The sequence below is a fragment of the Simochromis diagramma genome, unplaced genomic scaffold (genome assembly GCF_900408965.1).
Source record: "Simochromis diagramma unplaced genomic scaffold, fSimDia1.1 OVJJ01000402.1, whole genome shotgun sequence".
NCBI lineage: Eukaryota > Metazoa > Chordata > Actinopteri > Cichliformes > Cichlidae > Simochromis > Simochromis diagramma.
Window position 1 is genome coordinate 2,031,803 of NW_024386972.1, and position 20,768 is coordinate 2,052,570.

At 39.8% G+C, this 20,768-nt stretch overlaps 2 protein-coding genes across 3 annotated transcripts; one reads left to right on the forward strand and one right to left on the reverse strand.

Annotated features, from left to right (window-relative positions):
- Positions 1–1,879: 1,879 nt before the first annotated feature.
- LOC120737943 (serine/threonine-protein kinase tousled-like 2) lies at positions 1,880–14,379 on the forward strand. 2 transcript variants are annotated; one of them, XM_040038895.1, is made up of 21 exons: positions 1,884–2,521; positions 3,623–3,717; positions 6,061–6,132; positions 6,811–6,880; positions 7,121–7,158; positions 7,353–7,445; positions 8,008–8,115; positions 8,592–8,684; positions 9,022–9,132; positions 9,420–9,556; positions 9,661–9,813; positions 10,149–10,215; positions 10,333–10,430; positions 10,521–10,602; positions 10,807–10,898; positions 11,002–11,091; positions 11,679–11,848; positions 11,989–12,127; positions 12,328–12,439; positions 12,533–12,640; positions 12,818–14,379. In XM_040038895.1, exons 2-21 carry the CDS (start codon positions 3,625–3,627, stop codon positions 12,995–12,997), a joined length of 2,106 nt encoding a protein of 701 aa, XP_039894829.1. In that variant the 5' UTR covers positions 1,884–2,521; positions 3,623–3,624; the 3' UTR covers positions 12,998–14,379. The 2 variants fall into 2 exon arrangements, with proteins under 2 accessions (XP_039894830.1, XP_039894829.1); XM_040038896.1 differs by lacking the exon at positions 7,353–7,445 and having other exon boundaries at positions 1,880–2,521.
- On the reverse strand, positions 13,977–19,278 carry becn1 (beclin 1, autophagy related). The gene is made up of 12 exons (XM_040038898.1): positions 19,146–19,278; positions 18,751–18,883; positions 18,603–18,667; positions 17,837–17,895; positions 17,654–17,744; positions 17,344–17,480; positions 17,055–17,249; positions 16,821–16,967; positions 16,508–16,657; positions 15,494–15,554; positions 15,258–15,400; positions 13,977–14,714 (listed from the first exon to the last, which is right to left on the reverse strand). The coding sequence occupies exons 2-12, from the start codon at positions 18,875–18,877 to the stop codon at positions 14,546–14,548; spliced, it is 1,344 nt and encodes a 447-aa protein (XP_039894832.1). The 5' UTR covers positions 18,878–18,883; positions 19,146–19,278; the 3' UTR covers positions 13,977–14,545.
- Positions 19,279–20,768: the final 1,490 nt, after the last annotated feature.

Consider the following 20,768-nt stretch of genomic DNA (forward strand, 5'->3'; position numbering starts at 1 on the left):
AGTTCATCAGCTCAACGGAACACAATATGGAGACACAGAGAAAGAAAATAGGTAAAAAACACGTCCCAGCTCACTGGCTCTGACAAAGCCAGTAAAGCTATTTAGCTCCACCAAGTGGAAGAAAGAGAAAACAACCTGTGAGGTGGTTAAAAAAAGATTAATAGAATGAAACTAATTCACATGTACAGATATGACGTCAAGCTGGCCTTATTAAATTTAAGCCTCCGTTAGAGTACGTCCCACAGCACAGACTGTAGATAAAAGATGGATGTATACACCATCATGTCACCTGTTGTCTTTGGACTATGCATTTCAAAGCCTCAACTTTAGCATTTTGGCCCGTAACCAGGTTTGGGGGGTTAAATGCTAAGCTATCAGCTAAGGTTATTGAGCATGGTTAGCAAGGTGCATCAATGAAAGCACAGTTGCATTTTCATTTTTTAACATTTCTGGCTTTGTTTTTCACCTCTGGAGGTTAATGCTTCATTTTGATCAGTTGCTTTCCAAAGTTTTCTCAGATGGCCCCAGTAGTCATTCTGTCTGCCCAGCAGAAGATCTGTGCTCCGCAATTTAAGGAAACACTGGTTTAAATCAAACCACAGGTTTGGTTTAAACTGCAACTTAAAATAGAGTAACGCTAATAAAAAAATCAAAAGCCCCTCAGTGTTCACATTAGTGTTTGTGCAGTTTGAAGGTATGTTAACACAATGCCACAATTTTCCCAGCAGTGGATATCCCACCAAAGGTTAGACCATGCCATGCTCAGTGACATTACCAAAAACCCAAGAGATACACCTCGGACTCTACAGGCCTTGGACAGCATGTTAAATGTTAAAGTTCATGAAAGGGGGAAAAAAAGTTCATAAAGCACAATTAGAAAAAGACTAATAAAGTATTGCTCTTTTGGAAGTGCTGTTAGAAAAAAAGTGTCTTCTGTCTAAAAAGGTCATGCCAGCACAGCTTAGGTTTGCAAAGTTGCATCTGAACAAACCACCAGACTTCTGGAACAATGTCCTTTGGAGCAACAAGACCATAATGGAAATATTTGATCATGATGCACAGCACTACATTTGGTGAAAACCAAACACAACATATCAGCGCAGAAAGTTCATACCACGTGGGAGCACAGTGATGGAAGGGTGATGATTTGGGATTGTTTTGCAGTAGAAGGGTCTGGACACTTTGGAATCATTGAGTCAACCATTAACTCTTCCGTAAACCAATGTATTCTAGAGTCAAATGTGAGGCCATCTGTCAAACAGTTAAAACCTTGTTGAAATTTGACAATGATCAATTGCACTGCTGCAAATCTGCAACAGAATGACAGAAAAAGAAAAGATGATGGTGTTGCAATGAACCAGTCAAAGTCCAGACCTCAACCTGACTAAATGCTGTGGTGGGTTGTGTAAACTGAAGTCCAGAAACCTGAAGGAATTGAAGCAACATTGCATTTACTACTGCTAAATTCTACAAGTTATAACCTACAAGAAATCGGGTGTACTTCATTTTTTTCAACTGATGGTAAAGCTTCACGAGAAAACTCCTTTTAACACCGCTGTTTTATGTGAAAAGTAAAAAAAAAATAAAAATTACCGGAGCATAAAATATCTGAATACATAATATGTTCAGTGAAGTAGCTTGCATAGCAGTGACGACAAGGACTTAAGCTCACACAAATACAGTGTTAAACATTTACTAACTTCATTCATCAAGTTTAAAAAAACAGCAACAGATGTCTTTGATGTAATTTAATTTGTGGTGATTTAATGCATCTGTTTATTCTAGGAATCCATGCACAGTTCAGGCAAAATTATCCTGTAAGCTAACAAAAACATGTTGTACATGCAGGACATAGTTTAACTGTAGTGGTTGAAATCCAGATTTAAAAAGCAGCTCTCAGGGAAGCTTTTTAGGGCCCCTTGTGGCGTGGAAGTTATCGATTTCACCCGGTTGTAATCTAACCTTGAGTACAGTACTGAGTCCGTTTTGGGGGAGCGTACATTATGTGGTAAACCGGCGCACTGGAAGCATCACTGTAAAAGGTCTCCTGGGAGCTCACTGCGGCCTTGCTGCGGGAGGTTATGATCTTTTCTTAAGCATTAAAATAATGGACTGTAACGAGATGACTCCTCCCGGTGCAAGCATCGCTCTGTAATGATAAAAGGAAGAACGAGTGAAGCAGAAATGTGACAGCACTTGTCAGGAGACTTCAGAGCACTGACAGCTCCCGGTTTGCCCGTGCAGGGGCACCAACACGGACGAGGAAACCCCGAGGATCACGGCCTCCTGTCCGGATGACACCGACAGGAGCCAGCCACACTGGTCTTTATAGCTAGCATTAGCTAAGCTAACAAATGTCTTCCCTGATTTCGAAATAATTGTAAATGGATAACTTAATACAGACAACTTTATTTGAGATGCGGGGAGCTCGGGGGTGTTAAGGAGTTTGCTGCCGCCGGTTGGACGGATAACATCCTTTCTGGGGTTGTGAGTGCTGTGAAAACTGCAAAAGGTTCTCCAGGTAAGACTTCTACTGTAGCTGGCGTTAGCTCGATTCATCACTTGACCCCAGCTAGTTTGGGCTGTGTAATAGGTTCAAATCCTACATTTTATAGGCAAAGTTTGAGTCGTTCTGCCGATTGGCATAGGATAAGCTGACAGTTGATGGGAGCGCATCGCTTTTGTTTTTGTTGTTACCAGGATTTTGATTAGCACCTTTAGCTTTAGCCAAGTTTGGCATTCCTCGTCCACTCGATCGGTCAACCGTATCAAAACGTTTTTTTTCACCCACTATTATCAAGATGGTTTTGCTGAAAGGCTGCTCGAATTGGGGAGCTATGAGCCCATGGGATTGCTTTTGATGTTGAGATTGAGCTAGATAGTATTTCTGTTTAGGTAACTTGTGCTTTCTAGGATTGTTTTGATACACAAGTGAACGCGCTTGCTGGGCTGCCTGCTCAGAAATGAATATCATTATTTTATTATTATATTCTTTGGTGGTTTTTGAGCTATGACACGTCTCATATGTGCTCTCAGATTTAATTTCCTTTTTCTATTATTATTATTATTATTATTATTATTATTATTATTATTATTATTATATTTTTTTTTTTTTTTTTTTTTTTTTTTAACCTATTTCTTGAAATTAATTTCAGAGTGTCACTTTAAGCAAATTTTCCCTGGTGTTTGTGTTTTGAGGAAAGGGTTCCTTTGAACAGCAGGCTGTGACATTTACTGATAAAATAATTGCCTAGGTTACCATGCAAATGTGACAAAAGGTGTTAGATTTTCCCAGTCAGACCTCAAGCTTGTTGGGTTACTTCCCTAAATCAGAAAGTGCCACACAATTCAGTGTATGTCATTCTAACTCAAACCAGGTCTTCCACAGAAGTTAAATATTTGTGGCTCAGGAGGTAAAGCAGTTCATCCACCAATCAGGAGGTCAGTAGTTCAATTCCTGGTTCCTCCAACGTGAAATCTGGGACATTAGATTAAAAGTGCCTAGGTAAAAACAACTTGTGTGAATGAGACTTGTAATAAGAGAGTTCTTTGAGTGCCCAAATTAACTAGAAAATTGCTATGCAAGTACCAGTCCATTTACTGTTTATGTCTTACTTTCTAGGCATGATGGAAGGACTTCATAGCCAGGCTATCAGCCTGGATCCACGAAGGCAGGAGCTGCTTGAGGCTCGGTTCACTGGAGTCGGTGTGGCCAAGGTTGGAACATTTTAACATTGTAATGGTTGTTTTGTTGCTTAAAATGACAACAGTTGCAGGTACAGGTCATTTCTGTGGATGCTGGACTTGATGCATGTTGTTTTTGCTAAATTTTGCAATTCTTGCTGAATTAATTCCTGGAATTCATCCCACAACCCCACTGTGAGTGCAATTGGTTAGCACTCCTGTGTTAGTCTTTCAGTTGAGGTATGCTTAGAAGTCCTCTCTGTTTACAGTGTGCCCTCTGTTCAGGAGGTTTCTTCAGTGCTGTGATCTGTTTTCATGAGCTAAAGGTACAACAAGACAAGCTCTGTTTTGGCTGACACAGGAGCTGGCCGGCAGCTCTTTGTTTCAGTGGAGGCTAGTGACACTTAAATGGCACAGCAGCTGAAGTTCACAGTATTGGCTGTGCTTTGCTGTACTCTGCTGTTGAACTGGGTATTAATAAGCGAGGGTGCACATCTGAGAAAATGGCAGCTCCTAAGAAAGCAGCCATTTTTATTTATTTATTTATATTTTAAATGCTCTTACCTATATTTCGCTCTTAAATTTATTGTCAGGACTGCTTGCTGTGGTATAGGAGGATAAATGATGTAAGGCTGTGGGTATGATACCAGTGGTATACAGTGGATATAAAAAGTTTACACATCCCTGTTAAAATTGCAGGTTTTTGTGATGTTAAAAGTGATACCATAAGTCATTTTCCCCACTTTTCCCACCTTTACCTTACTTAACTCAACTGAAAAACAAATATTAGGGGAAAAATATATAAAACGTCATATACCGTACTAAGTGTGTACACCCTACACTTTGTTGAAGTACTGTTTTGATCCAAAGATTCAATATTCGTCTAAATATTGATTTAGATATATGCTTCAGGTGATTCTCGTGTTGAAAGGTGAAATTCGTCTTCATCTACAGCTTTCTGGCAGATGTCTTAAGGTTTTAAAAGCATGATACTGCTGCCACCATGCTTCAACATGGATATTGCATTATGCCACTTATTTATTTGTGTTGTTGATTTTTAGGTTTGTTTTGTTGTTTTCTTTCCTTTCCTTTTTTTTTTTTTCTTGTTTGGGGCTTTCTGTATGCATGTGTGGCCAGTCTCCTCAGATCAATGTAAATTTTCCACCCTTCTTAATTTTAAACTTGATGATTTAGCAAATTGTAGCTGGTCTTGGACATTTTTCTTTGTCAGAAATGGCTTCCGTCTTGCAACCCTACCCCATAGTCCTCACCGCCAGAATTTCCTGCAGCTCCTTCAGTGTTGCTGTAGGTCACTTGGCAGCCTCCCTGACCAGTTTTCATCTTGTCTTTTCATCACTGTTGTCCCATATTTCTGCCTTTTTATTTTTTTTAATGACTGGCTTCACTGTGTTCCATGCTACATCCAATGCTGTGGACACTTATTTATTTATTATAAACCTTTCTCTTGACGGATGCCTTTCAACGATAACATCTCTTTGATGCTTGGCTTTTGCTCTAGTTTGCAACGGAGTAAATGTTGGGAATATCCTACTAGGACAGCTGAACTTTATTTGGGGTTAATCAGGGTTTCTTTAATTAATGGCAGCTGTGTACCCAAGAAGATTGATTGCTGTGATCAAATCAAAAGGTGCTTTAAGAAAGCATTAGTTTAAATGTGTGGACACTAATGCTGGTTATTGTACTTTTGTTTTTTGCTTTTTTTTTTCTTTTCTTTTTTTCAATTAAATGACACATGTTATAGGTCACATTAAAGTTTGGAAATGAATGGATGGATATATATATATAGTTTTTGACATTATAGATATCCACTGTATGTCTTTGAGTGCTATTTAGGACGTTGCAGTCAAACTGTAGATGTTAATATAAAGGAATGAGAGGAGTTGTCTGCTATAGTTGTGACCTTGAAAAGCGTTAAGCTAGCAGGCCTTAAAAAGCATTAGCCTCCTGCCCCAGAAAGCCTGCTGTTTCTTCTTAGTCCCATCAGGCTGTGCAGAGTCTGGCCTTTAATGACCCTAACCAATTCAGCCAACTGGAAGTCAAGTGAAGATTAACAGGGTGATGTGTGTAATGCGCACTCACAAGGGTCATAGTGTGACAGTTGTGAATTCTGCCATAGTGGTTGGTGTTTTATTTATTGTTTTTGTTTTTTAAAAAAAATAATACTGCACTGTAGAAATCTGCAATGAAATGAATTGGGGAGTAATGCTGACAGACTCTAAACAGGCCACAGGCGTCTTTTGCTTTATCTCATGCATGCAGATCATTTAAATATCACATATCACACATTTTCAGTTCTGTCCATAAGAGTAGTTAATGATTAACCAATCGGGTCTTTGTCTCTCTTCTTTGCTGTAGAGTTCGGCCAACAGCGAATCATCCAACCAGTCTTTGTGCAGTGCAGGATCACTCAGTGACAAGGAACTGGAGGTTGGTTTTTGATTTTTGTGCCTGCAGCTCTCAGGTTTTCAGTATTAGTTGTTTCGAATTAGTTATGTATTTTGTGTAGTACATGCAGTAGTGTATGGAAACACTTTGGTATGGTGGAGTGCTTGTGAATAATTTATCAACCTGGGTTTGTTTTGTTTTTGTTTTTTTACACTTTAATTAAATAGTAACAGAATTTAATATTTAATGTGTTTAAAAGAAATTGAGAGAAAACCAATAATTAACCCAGAGAGAGAGGGAAAAATGCTTTTGTAAATTTTAGTTCATGCTTATGGATAAATGGGGAACCTAGCTGGCTTAAAGAAACCCACACAAACATGGGAAAATGTGTAAAGCCCTCAGAGAAAGAATCATTATCCAGACTTAATCCTGAACCCTCTTGCTGTGACGCAATGAGGCACAGCAATAAGCCAGCATACCACCTCATAGGCAAATTTAAAAACCTGGTATGACTATAATATGACTGGAAGCACTACATCAAAGTTTACTAAATACTAAACTCGAATAAAAAAAACTGCTGTTAATGTTATTATATTTTTTCAAAAGTTTATTTTAACTAAGAGACTCGAACTTAAAGCTCCAAGACTTGCATTTATACAGTTTCTTTGCTGTTAATGTGGTTAATTGATCAATTCTAAGCTGCTTTTCTGTGTTTGTCAGACACCAGAGAAGAAGCCCAATGACAGAAGCAGGAAGAGGAAAGGAGACACCTATGACAACAACAGCCAAGGCAAGTCCACATACATACTTATGCGTTTAAAGCAGAAATGCCTCTCTGTATTGGGAAATGATCAGCTGCTCAACTTTAAAGTGTTGCACCACTTTAAGTTTGGTGTTAAATAATTAATTGATTAAATAAATAATTAAATAAATAATTGTTTAAAAAAAAAAAAACTGGAGTCTTAAAATACAAAGTTGTAAGAGTCACATTTACGTTTCCTTTACTATAAAAGGCTGTTTTTGTTTACAGGAAAGGGAAGAGTGCAAAAAATGAGCGATTACTGCGATGTGAGTACAAACTGAAAGGACATAAGATGCTTTGGATTTGTTGAATGCATCGTTTCATTGATGCTCATTGTTTTCAGTTCTGAAGCTTTCCTCTTTCATACTCTTGTCCTGGTTATATCAGTACTGCCCTTCATTGATCCTTTGCTAAATAACCACTCTGTCCTCTTTGTTTCTTCTCTTTGTCCTGTGGTAAGTTTGCTGGTAGCAGCGGCTCTGGCACCAGTCCTGCTCGAAGCATCCCTATGCTGGTGCGCTCGTCTCCTCAACATTCACTGTCTAATCCTATGGTGAGCACGGCATTCGTCTCTGTTGTACCTTTAGCCAGTGTCAAAGTCAACCGATGGTTGTGAGTTTTCTTCTTTTCTGGGAGGACTAACTGGCACGTCTTTGGTTTGTCTGCATCACTTAAGTCAGTGGTTTTAGTGAAATGGGAGCTAACTTTTCTAGTGCTGGTGTCATGCCTTCAGTTTTGGGCTTAACTGGCTGGGATTTAAAGCAGGGAACAGTCCAGAAGATCAGTGTGTACATTATACGAAACATTTGCTCGCACTAAATGTGTAAGCTTCTCTGATGGCTGCATTATATAATTGATAACTTGGTTACATGCCATAACTTTCCCCCCAGCAACCAACAGCCCTGTAAGCAGTAATTTATGGCGTTGGGATTGGACTGTCAAAACATTTCTTTCTCATTCTTTTTTTTTTTTTTTTATAAATGAAATTCTCTCCACATTATGTTTTCCTTTTAATGCCTTTGAGCTTCTCTATAAACTGATGCTGTCTGTGAATCTGGGTCTGATATTTTGTCCCCCATGTTCCTCTACTTTTTCTTTCTTTCACTGAAATACAGCTTCAGCACAACAGTCCTTCGTCCACAGGATCAGCCCACACAGACTCTTCATCTTGCAGCTCTGTTAAAACAGCCCCCACACACTCCTATTCCCATAAAGCCATCCAGGTAACTGAGACTGACCCAAATCACTGCTTGACACCTTGACTTTTCTTCTTTTCTTCTTTTCTTTTTTTTTTTCTTCATTATAATCTTAGTCATGTTGAAGCACGTCCCTGGTTTAAGTGTTTTGTAGAGTCTGACAAAACTTGTAAGGTTGCAACACTGCACACCTTGTTATGCCATTAAAAAAGTACAGTACAGTTGGGATGTGGATGCTAGAATTAAAAGGGCATTAAAGGTCTCACACTGCTGGCTTTCTGACATAATGGTTGCAACACATCCAGCTGTTCTTGTAAATTACACTAATTGGCCTGATTTAAAGGTCAGCACTTAAAAGTCACTTCTAATATTTGCGATACCAGTGGCTGATTTTGATTTAAATTTAAAATGATGGACTTCTTTGTTAGTGACCCAAGAGGTTTGTCCACCTTTTGAACGAGATGCTTACTGTGGGCTCGCTACCTTTTGATCTCCTTCCTCAGTCGGACCTGACGATCCTGAAACTGACAGCACTGGAGAAGAGCAAGAACTCTGACCTGGAGAAGAAGGAAGGGAGGATAGATGACCTGTTGAGGGTAAAATCAGCAGTTACTCAAATGTTTCTCTTAACAGATAGCTTGGACCATTGAAAATACAACTGTGAGACGAGTCATTATTGTCCAAATCTGTTGCTTTGTTTATGTGGCTAACAATGACAAATCTCTCAGTAATTAACCTTCACCAGTCCGCTTACAGCTCATCACGCTCGTTAACTTTTAAACGCCACTAGTTTGCTGACATTTACACCACTTTCATTTAAGCTACAAACTGAAATTCTGGCAGTTTTTCCCCATCGTGTCAGTTTAATAAGCGGCCTTGAATCCTTGCTGTAATGAGAATTGGTTGTCAGAGTGATGATGCGTGTTTTGGCAGGCAAACTGTGACTTGAGGCGGCAGGTGGACGAGCAGCAGAAGATGCTGGAGCGCTACAAGGAGAGACTAAACAAGTGTGTGACCATGAGCAAGAAGCTGCTAATTGAGAGGGTCGGTGTGAATATGAATTTGCACAAGTATGTTTGCCTGATTTGGGACACCTCTGTAGTACAATGTGAAAACCAAAGAAGTCAGTTTATGCATGTAAGCATTGCCCCCATGTAACTTGTAAAAGGCTTTATGGTGATTTAAGGTGGAACTGAATAGTATTATTTGATAATAATATTTGATACTTCATATCCTCTAGGGTTTTTTTTTTTTTTTTTTTTTTTGTTGTTGTTTTGTTTTTTTTGTGCCTGCAATGTTTTACTCATTTATTTCTTTATTTGTGTTTGAAGTCAAGACAGGAGAAGATGGCATGCAGGGACAAGAGCATGCAGGACCGTCTACGCCTGGGTCACTTCACCACCGTACGCCACGGAGCTTCCTTCACTGAGCAGTGGACAGATGGATATGCCTTCCAGAATCTCATCAAGTCAGAACACAAATGGGCACAAGCGTACATTTAAATTGTTATTATTATTTTTTTCTATTCAGCATACAGAAATGCTTACGCCAGATTGTCCCTGCATGTTGTAGGCAGCAAGAGCGAATCAACTCTCAGCGGGAGGACATTGAGAGGCAGAGGAAGCTGCTGGGGAAGAGGAAACCTCCCTCCATGGCCCAAACGCTTCCACCCAACCTGGAGCACAACAAACGAAAAAGCAGAAGCAACGGCCAAGAGAGTGAAACGTACGGTTACAAGGAGCAGATCACTTTATTGTGTAATAAATAGTGGATTAATAAGCTTGTAGCCTGAATATAATGAGGTTTACTGGTCTGTGGGGGGCCAGTCATGCAGTTTTGTGGTGAGTGGTATTGATGGCTGTCAGTAAGCCGTTAACCTCAACCAGCATTGGGTGAAAAAATTTAGTAAGAGGTCAAATGCTGTATATTTAACTCTGTAGATCACAATTATTTAGACATTTAACATATTTTCTTCAGTAAAATCTTACATTTTCTTTGCTTTCTGTTTTTAATATCTTGTTTATTTAATAATGCATTTCTGGCTCTCTGATCTCTCACAGGTTGTCACTGGCAGAGTATCGCGAGCAAGAGGAGATCTTCAAACTTCGAATCGGTCATCTTAAAAAGGTGCCAATGTTTCTTTTCGCTTTTGTTGTTGTTTTTCCCACTTTTTTTTTTTTCTTTCTTTTGGAGTCACCCGTTCAAACGATGAGGTAGGTGATAAATCTCTGCACTTGTATGCAGGAAGAAGCAGAGATCCATGCAGAGCTGGACCAGTTGGAGCGTGTGAGAAATCTGCACATTCGAGAGCTTAAGAGAATCCATAATGAGGACAACTCGCAGTACGTATCATCCCAGTTTAACATGCCCTACTCAAGCTCTGTGGTGTCTTTTTAAAGCAACAAATACTTTAACAACGTGTTCCTTTGTAGATTTAAAGACCACCCCACACTGAATGACCGATATCTGCTGTTACAGCTCCTTGGAAGAGGTGGCTTTAGTGAAGTTTTTAAGGTAAGCCAGTGCTATTTACTTGGTTTCCATTCCTCATGAATACCTTTTTTGTTCCTTCTTTGTTTTCTAAACTTTGAGTGACGTACAGGAAGATAAGTCTTGCAACACTTCTGTATGCAGTAAACAGCTACTGTAGAGAATTCAATGGGAAATTCAGGCTATTCAAGCTGCTTTGTATTGATGTGAAATGTACCTTTTTTACAGGCTTTTGATTTCACAGAGCAGAGGTACGTGGCCATTAAAATCCATCAACTCAACAAGAACTGGAGGGAAGAGAAGAAGGAAAACTACCACAAGTGAGTCTGCCGCTCTGTAAATGTGCTCTCTACGTGTTATTGTGTGATCGGAAATATTTCTTTTATTTATACTCAAGTGACTCATTAATTTTTTTCGTTGCAGACACGCCTGTAGAGAATACAGAATCCACAAAGAACTCGATCATCCTAGAATAGTGAAACTTTACGACTATTTCTCGCTCAACACAGACTCGTAAGTGCTTCATTTCACATAAAGCTCACGATGTGGCACTAATGCGAATGCGATGATTATCTATAAGTGTTTGTTATTCGGTAGTGTTCAGGGCAAAAACTTCAATTTTTATTTTCTCATCTGTAGTTATTATGGACGTTTAAGAGCTTGGGTTTCAGTTGGAAGTTTGTTCTGTGTAGTTTGTAGTCTGTGGCAGTGGCTATGGAGGTGATGAGAGCCTTAGGTGACAATATTTAAGAATTACTTATTAACAATGATACTATTTTTTTTTTTTTTTTCTTTTTTTTTTTATTTATTTTTTCATAGTAAATACTAGAAAATGTTAAAACTGCTTTGTTTGATGAAAAGAAATGGAAAGCAGAAGCTTTGAATATTTGAATACCATAAAATGAAACTAGATTTCCAGTAATAATAATTTGGCAGATGCACATGATCTTTTTTTTTTTTGTTCATGTCTTTTGTAAACTTGGAAAGTGTTGCTGATATTATCACTTTTTATCACATCAGGCATCTTAGAATATGTTTGAACGTGTAGGTGATCATTGACGCCTTCACAGTTAACCCATGTGTTATCTAATCTGGTGCAGGTTCTGCACAGTACTCGAGTACTGTGAAGGCAATGACCTGGATTTCTACTTGAAGCAGAACAAATCGATGACGGAGAAGGAGGGCCGCTCCATCGTCATGCAGCTCGTCAATGCCCTCAAGTACCTCAATCAGATTCGGCCACCCATCATACACTACGACCTCAAGCCTGGTAATCTCACCGAGTTTTATGGGCAACACACAAATGTGTTTTCTATTCTAAATCAGTTAAACATAAAAGATCTCTGGCTATGTTTACAGTGTAGGACTCGTGATGCTTGTGAACCCTCATTTTACGTGTTCTGTCACCAGGGAACATCCTGTTGGTCAACGGCACAGCTTGCGGAGAGATAAAGATCACCGATTTTGGTCTGTCCAAGATCATGGACGATGACAGCTACAACTCTGCAGATGGCATGGAGCTGACCTCGCAGGGAGCAGGGACCTACTGGTACACATTGACACTTTGCACTGTATTTAGTCACCAAGCAACCAGTATGACTACGCAGGTTTAGCAGATGTGCAACGGTTTCACAGTAATGCTGCTAACTCTATTTTAATTCTGTATTCAGCAAGCAGTTTGAGAATAAAGAGAGATCAGAAAAAAACTTTTTTTCTCTGATTTGTTATTTTTGTTTGTCTTGCTTACAGGTATCTACCACCTGAGTGCTTTGTAGTGGGCAAGGAGCCCCCTAAAATATCCAACAAAGTGGACGTTTGGTCAGTAGGGGTCATCTTCTACCAGAGCTTGTATGGACGCAAGGTAACCACTAACCTATATTACAGTAGTTGTCAGGTTTCTGTTTTGTTTTTGAATAAATGAACTTAACAAGTCTGTAACTTGATCTTTTTCAAGCCGTTTGGTCATAACCAGTCGCAGCAGGATATCCTACAAGAAAACACGATACTAAAAGCCACCGAGGTGCAGTTTCCCCCCAAACCTGCGGTCACCACAGAAGCAAAGGTCTGGTATTCATTTCTTTGAAACTGCAACAAACTCGTTGACCAGTTGGCATAACTATTTGCACCGTCTATTACACATGTTGCATTAACAGAACAGCAGTTAGCCTGAGAATTATTAAAAAAAAAAAAGTGTGTTCAGCTATAATGAGTCACTTTTTGTCACGGTTTCCCTTCACAGGCCTTCATTCGACGTTGCCTGGCTTACCACAAAGAGGACAGGGTGGATGTGCTGCAGTTGGCCAGTGACCCCTTCCTCATGCCCCACATCCGAAAAGCCCTGGGCAGCAGCACACCTCCAGCACCTCCCATTCCTTCCACCTCCAGCTGCTACAGCAGCAGTGCCTCCAATTCGAGCTAGCTGAAAGAAACTAGAACAAAACCCCAAAGCCACGTGGAGACGTTACACCCTTGATGGAGCTCCTCCTTTGCTCTCTTCATGGCAAGAAAGCAGAGCGCATGATGGGAAGGAGGCATCTTAAAAGAGTGAATGGAACCAAAATAATCTATGGTGTGGCGTTGTAGTAGAATATGTGCCCACCACTGTTATTCAAGTGGTGTAAATGTGCCAGCCTCTGGCTGCGGGCTCAGTAGAACCCAAAGAATTGCCCATATGCATGCACTAACAAAACTTTGGCTCATTTCAAGAGGCTTTTTTACATGACGAATATATGAAGCACCTGAAAAATTGCACAACTGTGACAGGCTCAGAGGTATGCTATGTGTGGAAAATCTCTTGCCTATACTCGTAAAAGGCTTTGAAGAGGAAGCATAAATTAAATGTCACCCCATACTGCTTGAAATACATCGTCTATCAAAGTATTTTCAGATTAATAGTTGTCCGTTTTAAATGTGTTCTGATAGAATTGAACCTGGAACTTTTTTTTTAGGATGGGCTCCGAGTGACGAGGAGTGACTGATGACCAAAGTTCGAGGCCTGTCGTCATGACGTGGCTTCTTTAAAAGGTCATAAATGACTTGACACAGAAGAGGGCTGACTCTAGAAGACTGACTTGTTTGACCAATTTGAAATATTTTACTTGATAACTGGAATTCAGCTTATTTTAATTGTTAAGTCCATATTTTTCCATGAGATTCACCCCCACCTCTAACGCTGTTAAACTTGAATGGTGTGTGGGTGGTGACTGAGTGATTGTTGTGATGCGAGGTAAGATTAAACTGAATTGATGAAACCATTAAAAAAAAACAAAAGAATATTTGGTTAACTGTGTGGTGTCTCGCTTCATTTTGGGAAATTGTGCAAACTTTTTTATATTAAGTTCAAACATCAATGTGATTTAATATATGCAATCTTAAAAAAAAAAAAAAAGCTCCAGATATTTTCTTCCAAACAGTTTTATTAAGTCATTTGGTACAGAGTATGAACACAAGGCTGAAGCATCAGTGCACCTCCAGCAGTTATGTGTGTGATAAATCTGGTAATTGCATTCAATGTTAATGAAATACTGACTTGTTGAATACTAAAATCTACTCCAACTATCACACAGCCTTTAAATTTTAAAAGGTGAGGGGCAACAGGAAGTGGACAATACATCAAACTTGGAAATATTGAAAGCATATCCTGGTATTAATAAAGCAGGCAAGAACTAAATGAAACAACATCCTGCTTAATTTGAGGGGGATATCTACAACTGTATTAATTTTCTTTATTTTTAGTGAACCAACAATTTTAAATCTCCCTGTTGCAGCAAAATAGACTTCAATGGATTTTCTGTAACTTGTGAAAAAAAAAAAAAAAAAAGTGCTCGATATCACTCAAAGCTTTTTGCTGTATAGTGCAGACTTAACCATTCTTTTCCTTTGGCTAAAGTATCCAAATATATATTGCATGATATTCCTTCAACAGATGTGAATGTGACTAATCAAATATTGACACTGTCCAGCTGCTTTATCTGTTGTAGAACTGTGAGGTAACCCAAGCCAGTCCCCACTTCAGATTGGTTAACATAAACTTGAGTGCTTTCGTCCACTGCTCCTCAGAGTTAAACTGAGTTTTGATGGAGTAGGAGCCTCCGCTGCCACCCGTATCTTCGATCTTGCCCTTCTCCACATCCATTCTGAGGTATGAGGGAGAAAAAAAGTTAAAGTCAGACTAGTTTCTAAGTTTATAAATATAACACTGAATCTGAACTTAAATCAAAAACCTGGGAAATGTAACATTCCTGAGTCACAAATTTAATATGTTCACAGAGGCTGAAATGCTTATTACACCGGAGTATCCAAAGTTTCCCTGATTTGCTTACATTGAACCTAAGGCCACATGCCTGTATTCACAGTACAGAGTTTAAGTTTATGAAGGATCAGTCTGTTAAAGAATGAATATGATTTGGGATATTCCAACCTTGATGTGCTAGCAGGGAACAACTAAAGTGTAGATTTTCACGTTGGTTCCGAGTGTGGGGTCGAAGCTTGCCTAAACTTGCTTATTTGACTCAGATGCTAATAATAAAGGTTCACTTGTGTAGAATAGGGCTGACATTGGACCAGAATTTACATTCAAACTACATGTATATTTATAAATTCATTTTAAATGGCCCATAGATGTGCTACACAATGAGCACACAGAAATGTACAATACACACATAATGCTGATATCTGACCTGTAGGGGAGGCAGAAGCCAGTGTCTCCTTTTTCCACCTCCTCTTTGAACTGTTGGACACAGTCCAGGAAGGCCACCATGGCATGATCGAACTTATTGTCCCAGAAGAACCTCAGTCCACCTGAGCAGTACAGTGGGAGCTCCTGAAAACACAATGGTAGACAAAAAATGGCAGAATAAGAACCTGGACAACTGTTTAAATAAGCACAGGAGAGCCGGGTGTAAGAATGAACTACCTTTGACTTGTCTGTCAGTGACTCCAAGTATGAGTGGTTTCCATATGGGACAAGACGATATCTGAGGGGACAAAAAAGGGTCTGAGCTAGTTTATTGCACTTCAGACTAACAGAAGATTAACTGGAAACCGCACTAAATTTTAGTGATTTGAGGCTGGGATTCATTAAGGTTACAGAACTAAGACATTTAGACAGACAATGAGCACAGCAAATTACAAGAAAATTATCATTCCAGGACAAAATAATAGCAAATAATTCAATCTTGTCAACTAAAACATGATTTGCAAACATTATTGAGAGAATGTAAATCTGTAAGAAACCAAGTAAGTGATGTAATAAAGCTATGTAGGCATGTAGATATGGTAAAGAAAACCTGGCGAAGTTCTCGCTGAGCATCAGAATTAGAAAGAAAAGTGATTTAAGAGACTTTAAATGTGATGTGCTTCTTGGTGCCAGACAGCCTAGTCTGACTATTTTAGAAACTGCTGATCTACTGAGATTTTTCCCAGACCACCATGTCTATGGTTGGTTTTAAAAAGACAAAATTAAAAATTCATCCCATCTCTCCATCTCCCTCTCACTCTCAAGCTGCGGCAGCACTGTCCTTGAGGTGTTTGGTATATCCTTTTCAACAGTCCACTGTTGCTGACTATATCCACAGTTACTGACAGCTGCTTCCATCAGCATAAAGCTCCATGTGAAAACCTCAAATAATCTTAAACATATCAATGAGTTCACTGTACACAAATGGCCTCCACAGTCACCAGATCGTAATCCAAGATCATCCAAGAAGACTTCCATCATATAGCCGACAAGCAACAGGAACCATGTGACGCTATCATGTCAATATGGACCAAAATAGCCAATGAATGTTACCAGTACCTTGTTGAATCTATGCCACAAAAAAGAGGGTCTAACATTATACTGACAATGTGTACCTAATAAAGGGGCTGGCGAGTGTGTTTTAAGCTCAACAGCAAATGGTGAAGAAAGCAAGTTAAATTAAGCGTGTACCTCTGAAAGCGCAGCCCCATTTTGTTGGCGAGAGCGTGCAGCAGAAGCACCGTCTGTCCCCAGGCTGCGTTGATCTCGTTCCACTCCACCGGGACGCTGGGGAGTCGGCCCAGGCGGAAGTTGTTGATGGTACCAAACTGGCCGCTGTGCCTGGAAAAAGAGGAGAAACGAGTCGGATTCTCAGCCAATAGGCTCGTCTCATAGTCTGTGTTAAAGATTTGAAAGTCAACATTGATTTAAGGACCTAAATTATTTCTTAGCATACACAACAATGTGTTTGCCACCGTGTGTTTGTGTGTGTGTGTGTGTGTACCAGATGTGAAATGTAGCATTGAAAACGTTGGTCTTTTTCAGGCGGTCTAGCTGAATCTGGCAGTAGCGCATCTGGTTATCAACACTCTTGAGCTCATCATCCAGCTCTAGCTGCTGCCGTTTAAACTCGCTGTACTCCTTCTGGTATCTTTAGAAAGGGGAAGACAGAGGAGTTAGGTGCTGTATCATTTAAAATACACCCATCACCTGTCTACACCACTGCTAGCTCACTCACTGTAGCTCCTCTGTGTCGAGCTGCTGAGCTTGGATCCTGCTCTGGGCCAGGTCCTGGGCCACAGTAGCCCTCTGCTCCTCCACAGCCTCCAGCTCCTGAACCAGTTTTTCCTCATCCTCTTTGAGCTGCTGTAGCTCTGCCAACAGGGTCTCCTCATCCTCCACCTGCAGGTGCGATAGCAGCTCCAGACACTGCCTAGAAATACATTCACAAACATTTGGAATCAGCACTTTAAGTGGTTCTCAGTACTGGGCAGCTGCTTAGGCTGGATCCTCATTCTTGTGCTCACTTGTAATTCTGGCATTCGTTCTCTGTGATGTTGAGCTGCGTGTCTAGGTGGTCCAGCAGAGTGTCGGTACATTCCTCGCACAGTGGGTGGTCCACATCTGTCTGGCCCGACATGATGTCGAACAGGTCACTGGTTACCTTGGTGGGATATGATCAGATTCAAAGCTTATTTGGTTTTGTCACACAGATAATACACCGTGAAATCAATGCATGAACATAAATCTCAGCACCCACACGCTGTGGGGATGTTTTCAAGTAGACTGACATAACTGAACCTAAATGTCTTTACTCTCCGACAGTAAAAGTATCACCTTCAGTCTACGACTGAGGTTTTCCATGGTGCCGCCATCAGATGCATCTCCAATGAGTGTGAAGCTGTTGGCACTCTCTGTTGACATCATTCTGAGGAAAAGCACGCCATTCAAGATTAAGCAATTCTGTCAGCTTTGTTGGACATGCAAGTAAAAAAAAAAAAAAAAGAGTTGGGTGCTCACCGTGCAGGAGGGATGTATTTTCTCGAAACTCCATCCTGCTTGTTTTCAACAAACGTTTCCTGTGAAAAGATTCCAAGTCTAAGAGTCAAACACATTTTCCAACAGCATATTTTCACATAAAACTGAAATAATTATTTGTTTTTCGTCTTTGAAAACCAAGAGTGACAGGGCCAGAATAGCACTTAATACAGTTATAACAAACAGCACCACCAGATACATCTGTATCTGTAACTGAGGGAATACAAATGAGACAACACAACACTAAAAGCAATCACACTATTCAGTAGTACATCCTCTACACACAGTAAACAGCAATGAGACTCTCAAGTCCATTTATAAGTTATTCCAGGAGAGACAGAGAGCTAATACAGCCTTTATACACTGCGCAAAAAAAGGAAAACTTTGAAAACATATCAGATTTCAATGGAGGAAAATAACTGGATATAATCATGCCACATCTTTTTACGTAAATGAAAATTATCTGGTATTCTTCAGAGGTCTGATTTCAAAAACACATGAAAATCAAACTGAAAAAAGTAGCATGAGCTAGTCCATTTTGCTTAAATTTATTTGCAGCAACTCTTATAGTCCCCATCTGCTCCAATGAATGCCTGACGAAGTTAGACTGCTCCTCCCACAAATGCCTGCTCCTCCCACAAATGCCTGAAGTTTCATTGGCTTTGATTATACTTTGATTAAAAATCCTTTACTTTTTCTTTTTAATAATGTATTACACAGAGCAGTTTCCAGCTCGGCATTAACCTACCTCTGGTGCCGTCTCCACTCCGCTGTTGTCAGACTGTTTGCTGGGGGTCACTGAGACTATTGGAGCTGACGAGGAAGAGGAGGAAAGAGGTCATACATAGGGCGACAAATGGAGCAGGTTCAACATCAAATACGGCGGTTAAACATACCAATAAGCTCCTGGATGGTGACCCGATCGAGAACATTGAAGGATGTGTCCAGTTTCAGCGGCTGGGAGCAGCGCTGACACACAAAGCTCACCTGCATGGTGGTGCTCGACGTTTTGGAGCCCTCCATCGCTGGCTAAAAACAAAAAACAAGTTAATAAGTAAAACCACATTTCATTTTAAATTAACGGCTATCTCCTCATGTAGGAACGCTTCCACTAGTGACGAAGGTTAAAAGCAGCGCATAAACACTTGTCTAGTCACCGTTTACTTGCTAGCTAGTTAGCTGTTTGGCTAAACACTTGCTAACAGCAGGTTGGGTACAGCCAAACCATAAGTTTGGCAGGTAGCTTTTGTGTAGCATACAACCAGGGTGTAAAAGCACAAAAGAGACTCACTATCGTGTGTGATAATTAAACGCTACAGCATTATAATCCTAATGCTGCGTCCTAAAGGGACTCCATCCCGCCTCCACTTCCTTATTGTTGTTTACGGCGGTTTTGACGTCATGTTAAAAGTTAGTCACGTGAGAAAGCAAGAGCCCTTGTGTTACTGTGATTTATCATTAGTAAACGTATTAATATTAAGATATACTTTATCAGTCCCGCCGTTGCCATATTCACATTATTACAGCTGTAATGTTTTATTGTTTATTATTTCGCATTTATTGCTGGACAGAATAGAATAAATAGATATAGATTGATAAAAATTGATAATAGATAGATGCAGCTTGAGCAATCCCAAGAATACTACACAACAACAGAAAAATGTACACTATACAAAACAGAAGTACAATTTTAACCACAAAGACATACACATAGAGAGAGAGAGAGAGAGGAGAGTTGAATATTACTGACTGGATACCACTGCACATTTATTTATCAGTCCCCAATGTGTGTATGTTTGTATTAACATATGTAAGTATACATGTGGTCTAACGGTGGCTGGGAGGAAAGACCTTTACACACCGTGGATGCAGGAGCCTGTCACTGAAAGGTTTACTCCAAAGATAGTTAATAACTAATATAAAATTATATAATTCTCTATAGAATATATCATTCTTATATTGCAGTTTTATTACAGCTCAATCTGATGCTTTGTGGTCACAAACTAATATCTGATTAAGACATTTCATTGCCACTGCAAATATTTGATTTGATCACTGCCTGCTGCCAAAAAAATGGGATCCTATAAATGCAGATAAAAGGAGACAGACCCCCGCTGTAACCATTTTTTCATCAAGGTTATATAGATACACCAAAGCAAATCTACTTTATTTGCTTTGCGTGTGCATGGTAATTTTATTAACACTGTCAACTGTTATTTAACATAACATGTGCTTTTAGCATTACTAAAAAATGTACATGTCAGTACTGGTAAATAGAAAATACAGCAAATCAGATTATATCACCCAGTGAAAGTAAATGAATGAGGGATAAAAAGCTGCTGCTTTTAGCCACCTGCTGAGAAACAATTCTGCTCAGGTAATTTAACTGATTGTCATCTACCCCTCTTTTACACAACAATATATTATATAGCATTTAAGAGTCTGTTTTTCAAAGCCAAAGCATGCAAGTTACAAACACATTGTTTTTCAATGGAAACGTCTTTTGGCCACAGTACATAATCTGACTCCTGATTCCTCATCCTGTCCCTAGCATTCTCTAATTTTCATCCAACATCTGTCCAGAGCATACCTTGTCCTCTCTAGACTCTCTTTCACCTGCTCCCTGCCCTCAATCCAGATCACAATGTCATGTGATTCCCCCATCTTGAATCCATCTGTCACTCTTCATCACTGTCTCACTGTCTTCATACATGTCCTGCATCACACACACATACTTCTCAGCTACTCCCGGCTTCCTCATGCAGTATCAGTTTTTTATTCGGCAAACTATCATATGCCTTCTTTAGGTACACAAATCCTCAGCGCAGCTCCTTCTGACCTTTAGGTACTTGTCCATCAATACTCTCAAAATAAACATTGCATCCGTAGTGCTCTTTCTCAGCATGAAGCCATA

Bases quoted from the DNA above. Each gene is read 5' to 3' on its own strand.
- becn1 (XM_040038898.1), bottom strand. From the start codon at position 18,877: ATGGAGGGCTCCAAAACGTCGAGCACCACCATGCAGGTGAGCTTTGTG. The intron at 17,896-18,602 runs GTAGGTTAATGC...ATCTTTTCACAG, and splicing joins GAGTGGAGACGGCACCAGAG to GAAACGTTTGTTGAAAACAA. The intron at 15,555-16,507 runs GTACACGCTTAA...TTGTCCCCTCAG, and splicing joins ATGGGGCTGCGCTTTCAGAG to ATATCGTCTTGTCCCATATG.
- LOC120737943 (XM_040038895.1), top strand. From the start codon at position 3,625: ATGATGGAAGGACTTCATAGCCAGGCTATCAGCCTGGATCCACGAAGG. The intron at 7,446-8,007 runs GTGAGCACGGCA...ACTGAAATACAG, and splicing joins ATTCACTGTCTAATCCTATG to CTTCAGCACAACAGTCCTTC. The intron at 11,092-11,678 runs GTAAGTGCTTCA...AATCTGGTGCAG, and splicing joins TTCTCGCTCAACACAGACTC to GTTCTGCACAGTACTCGAGT.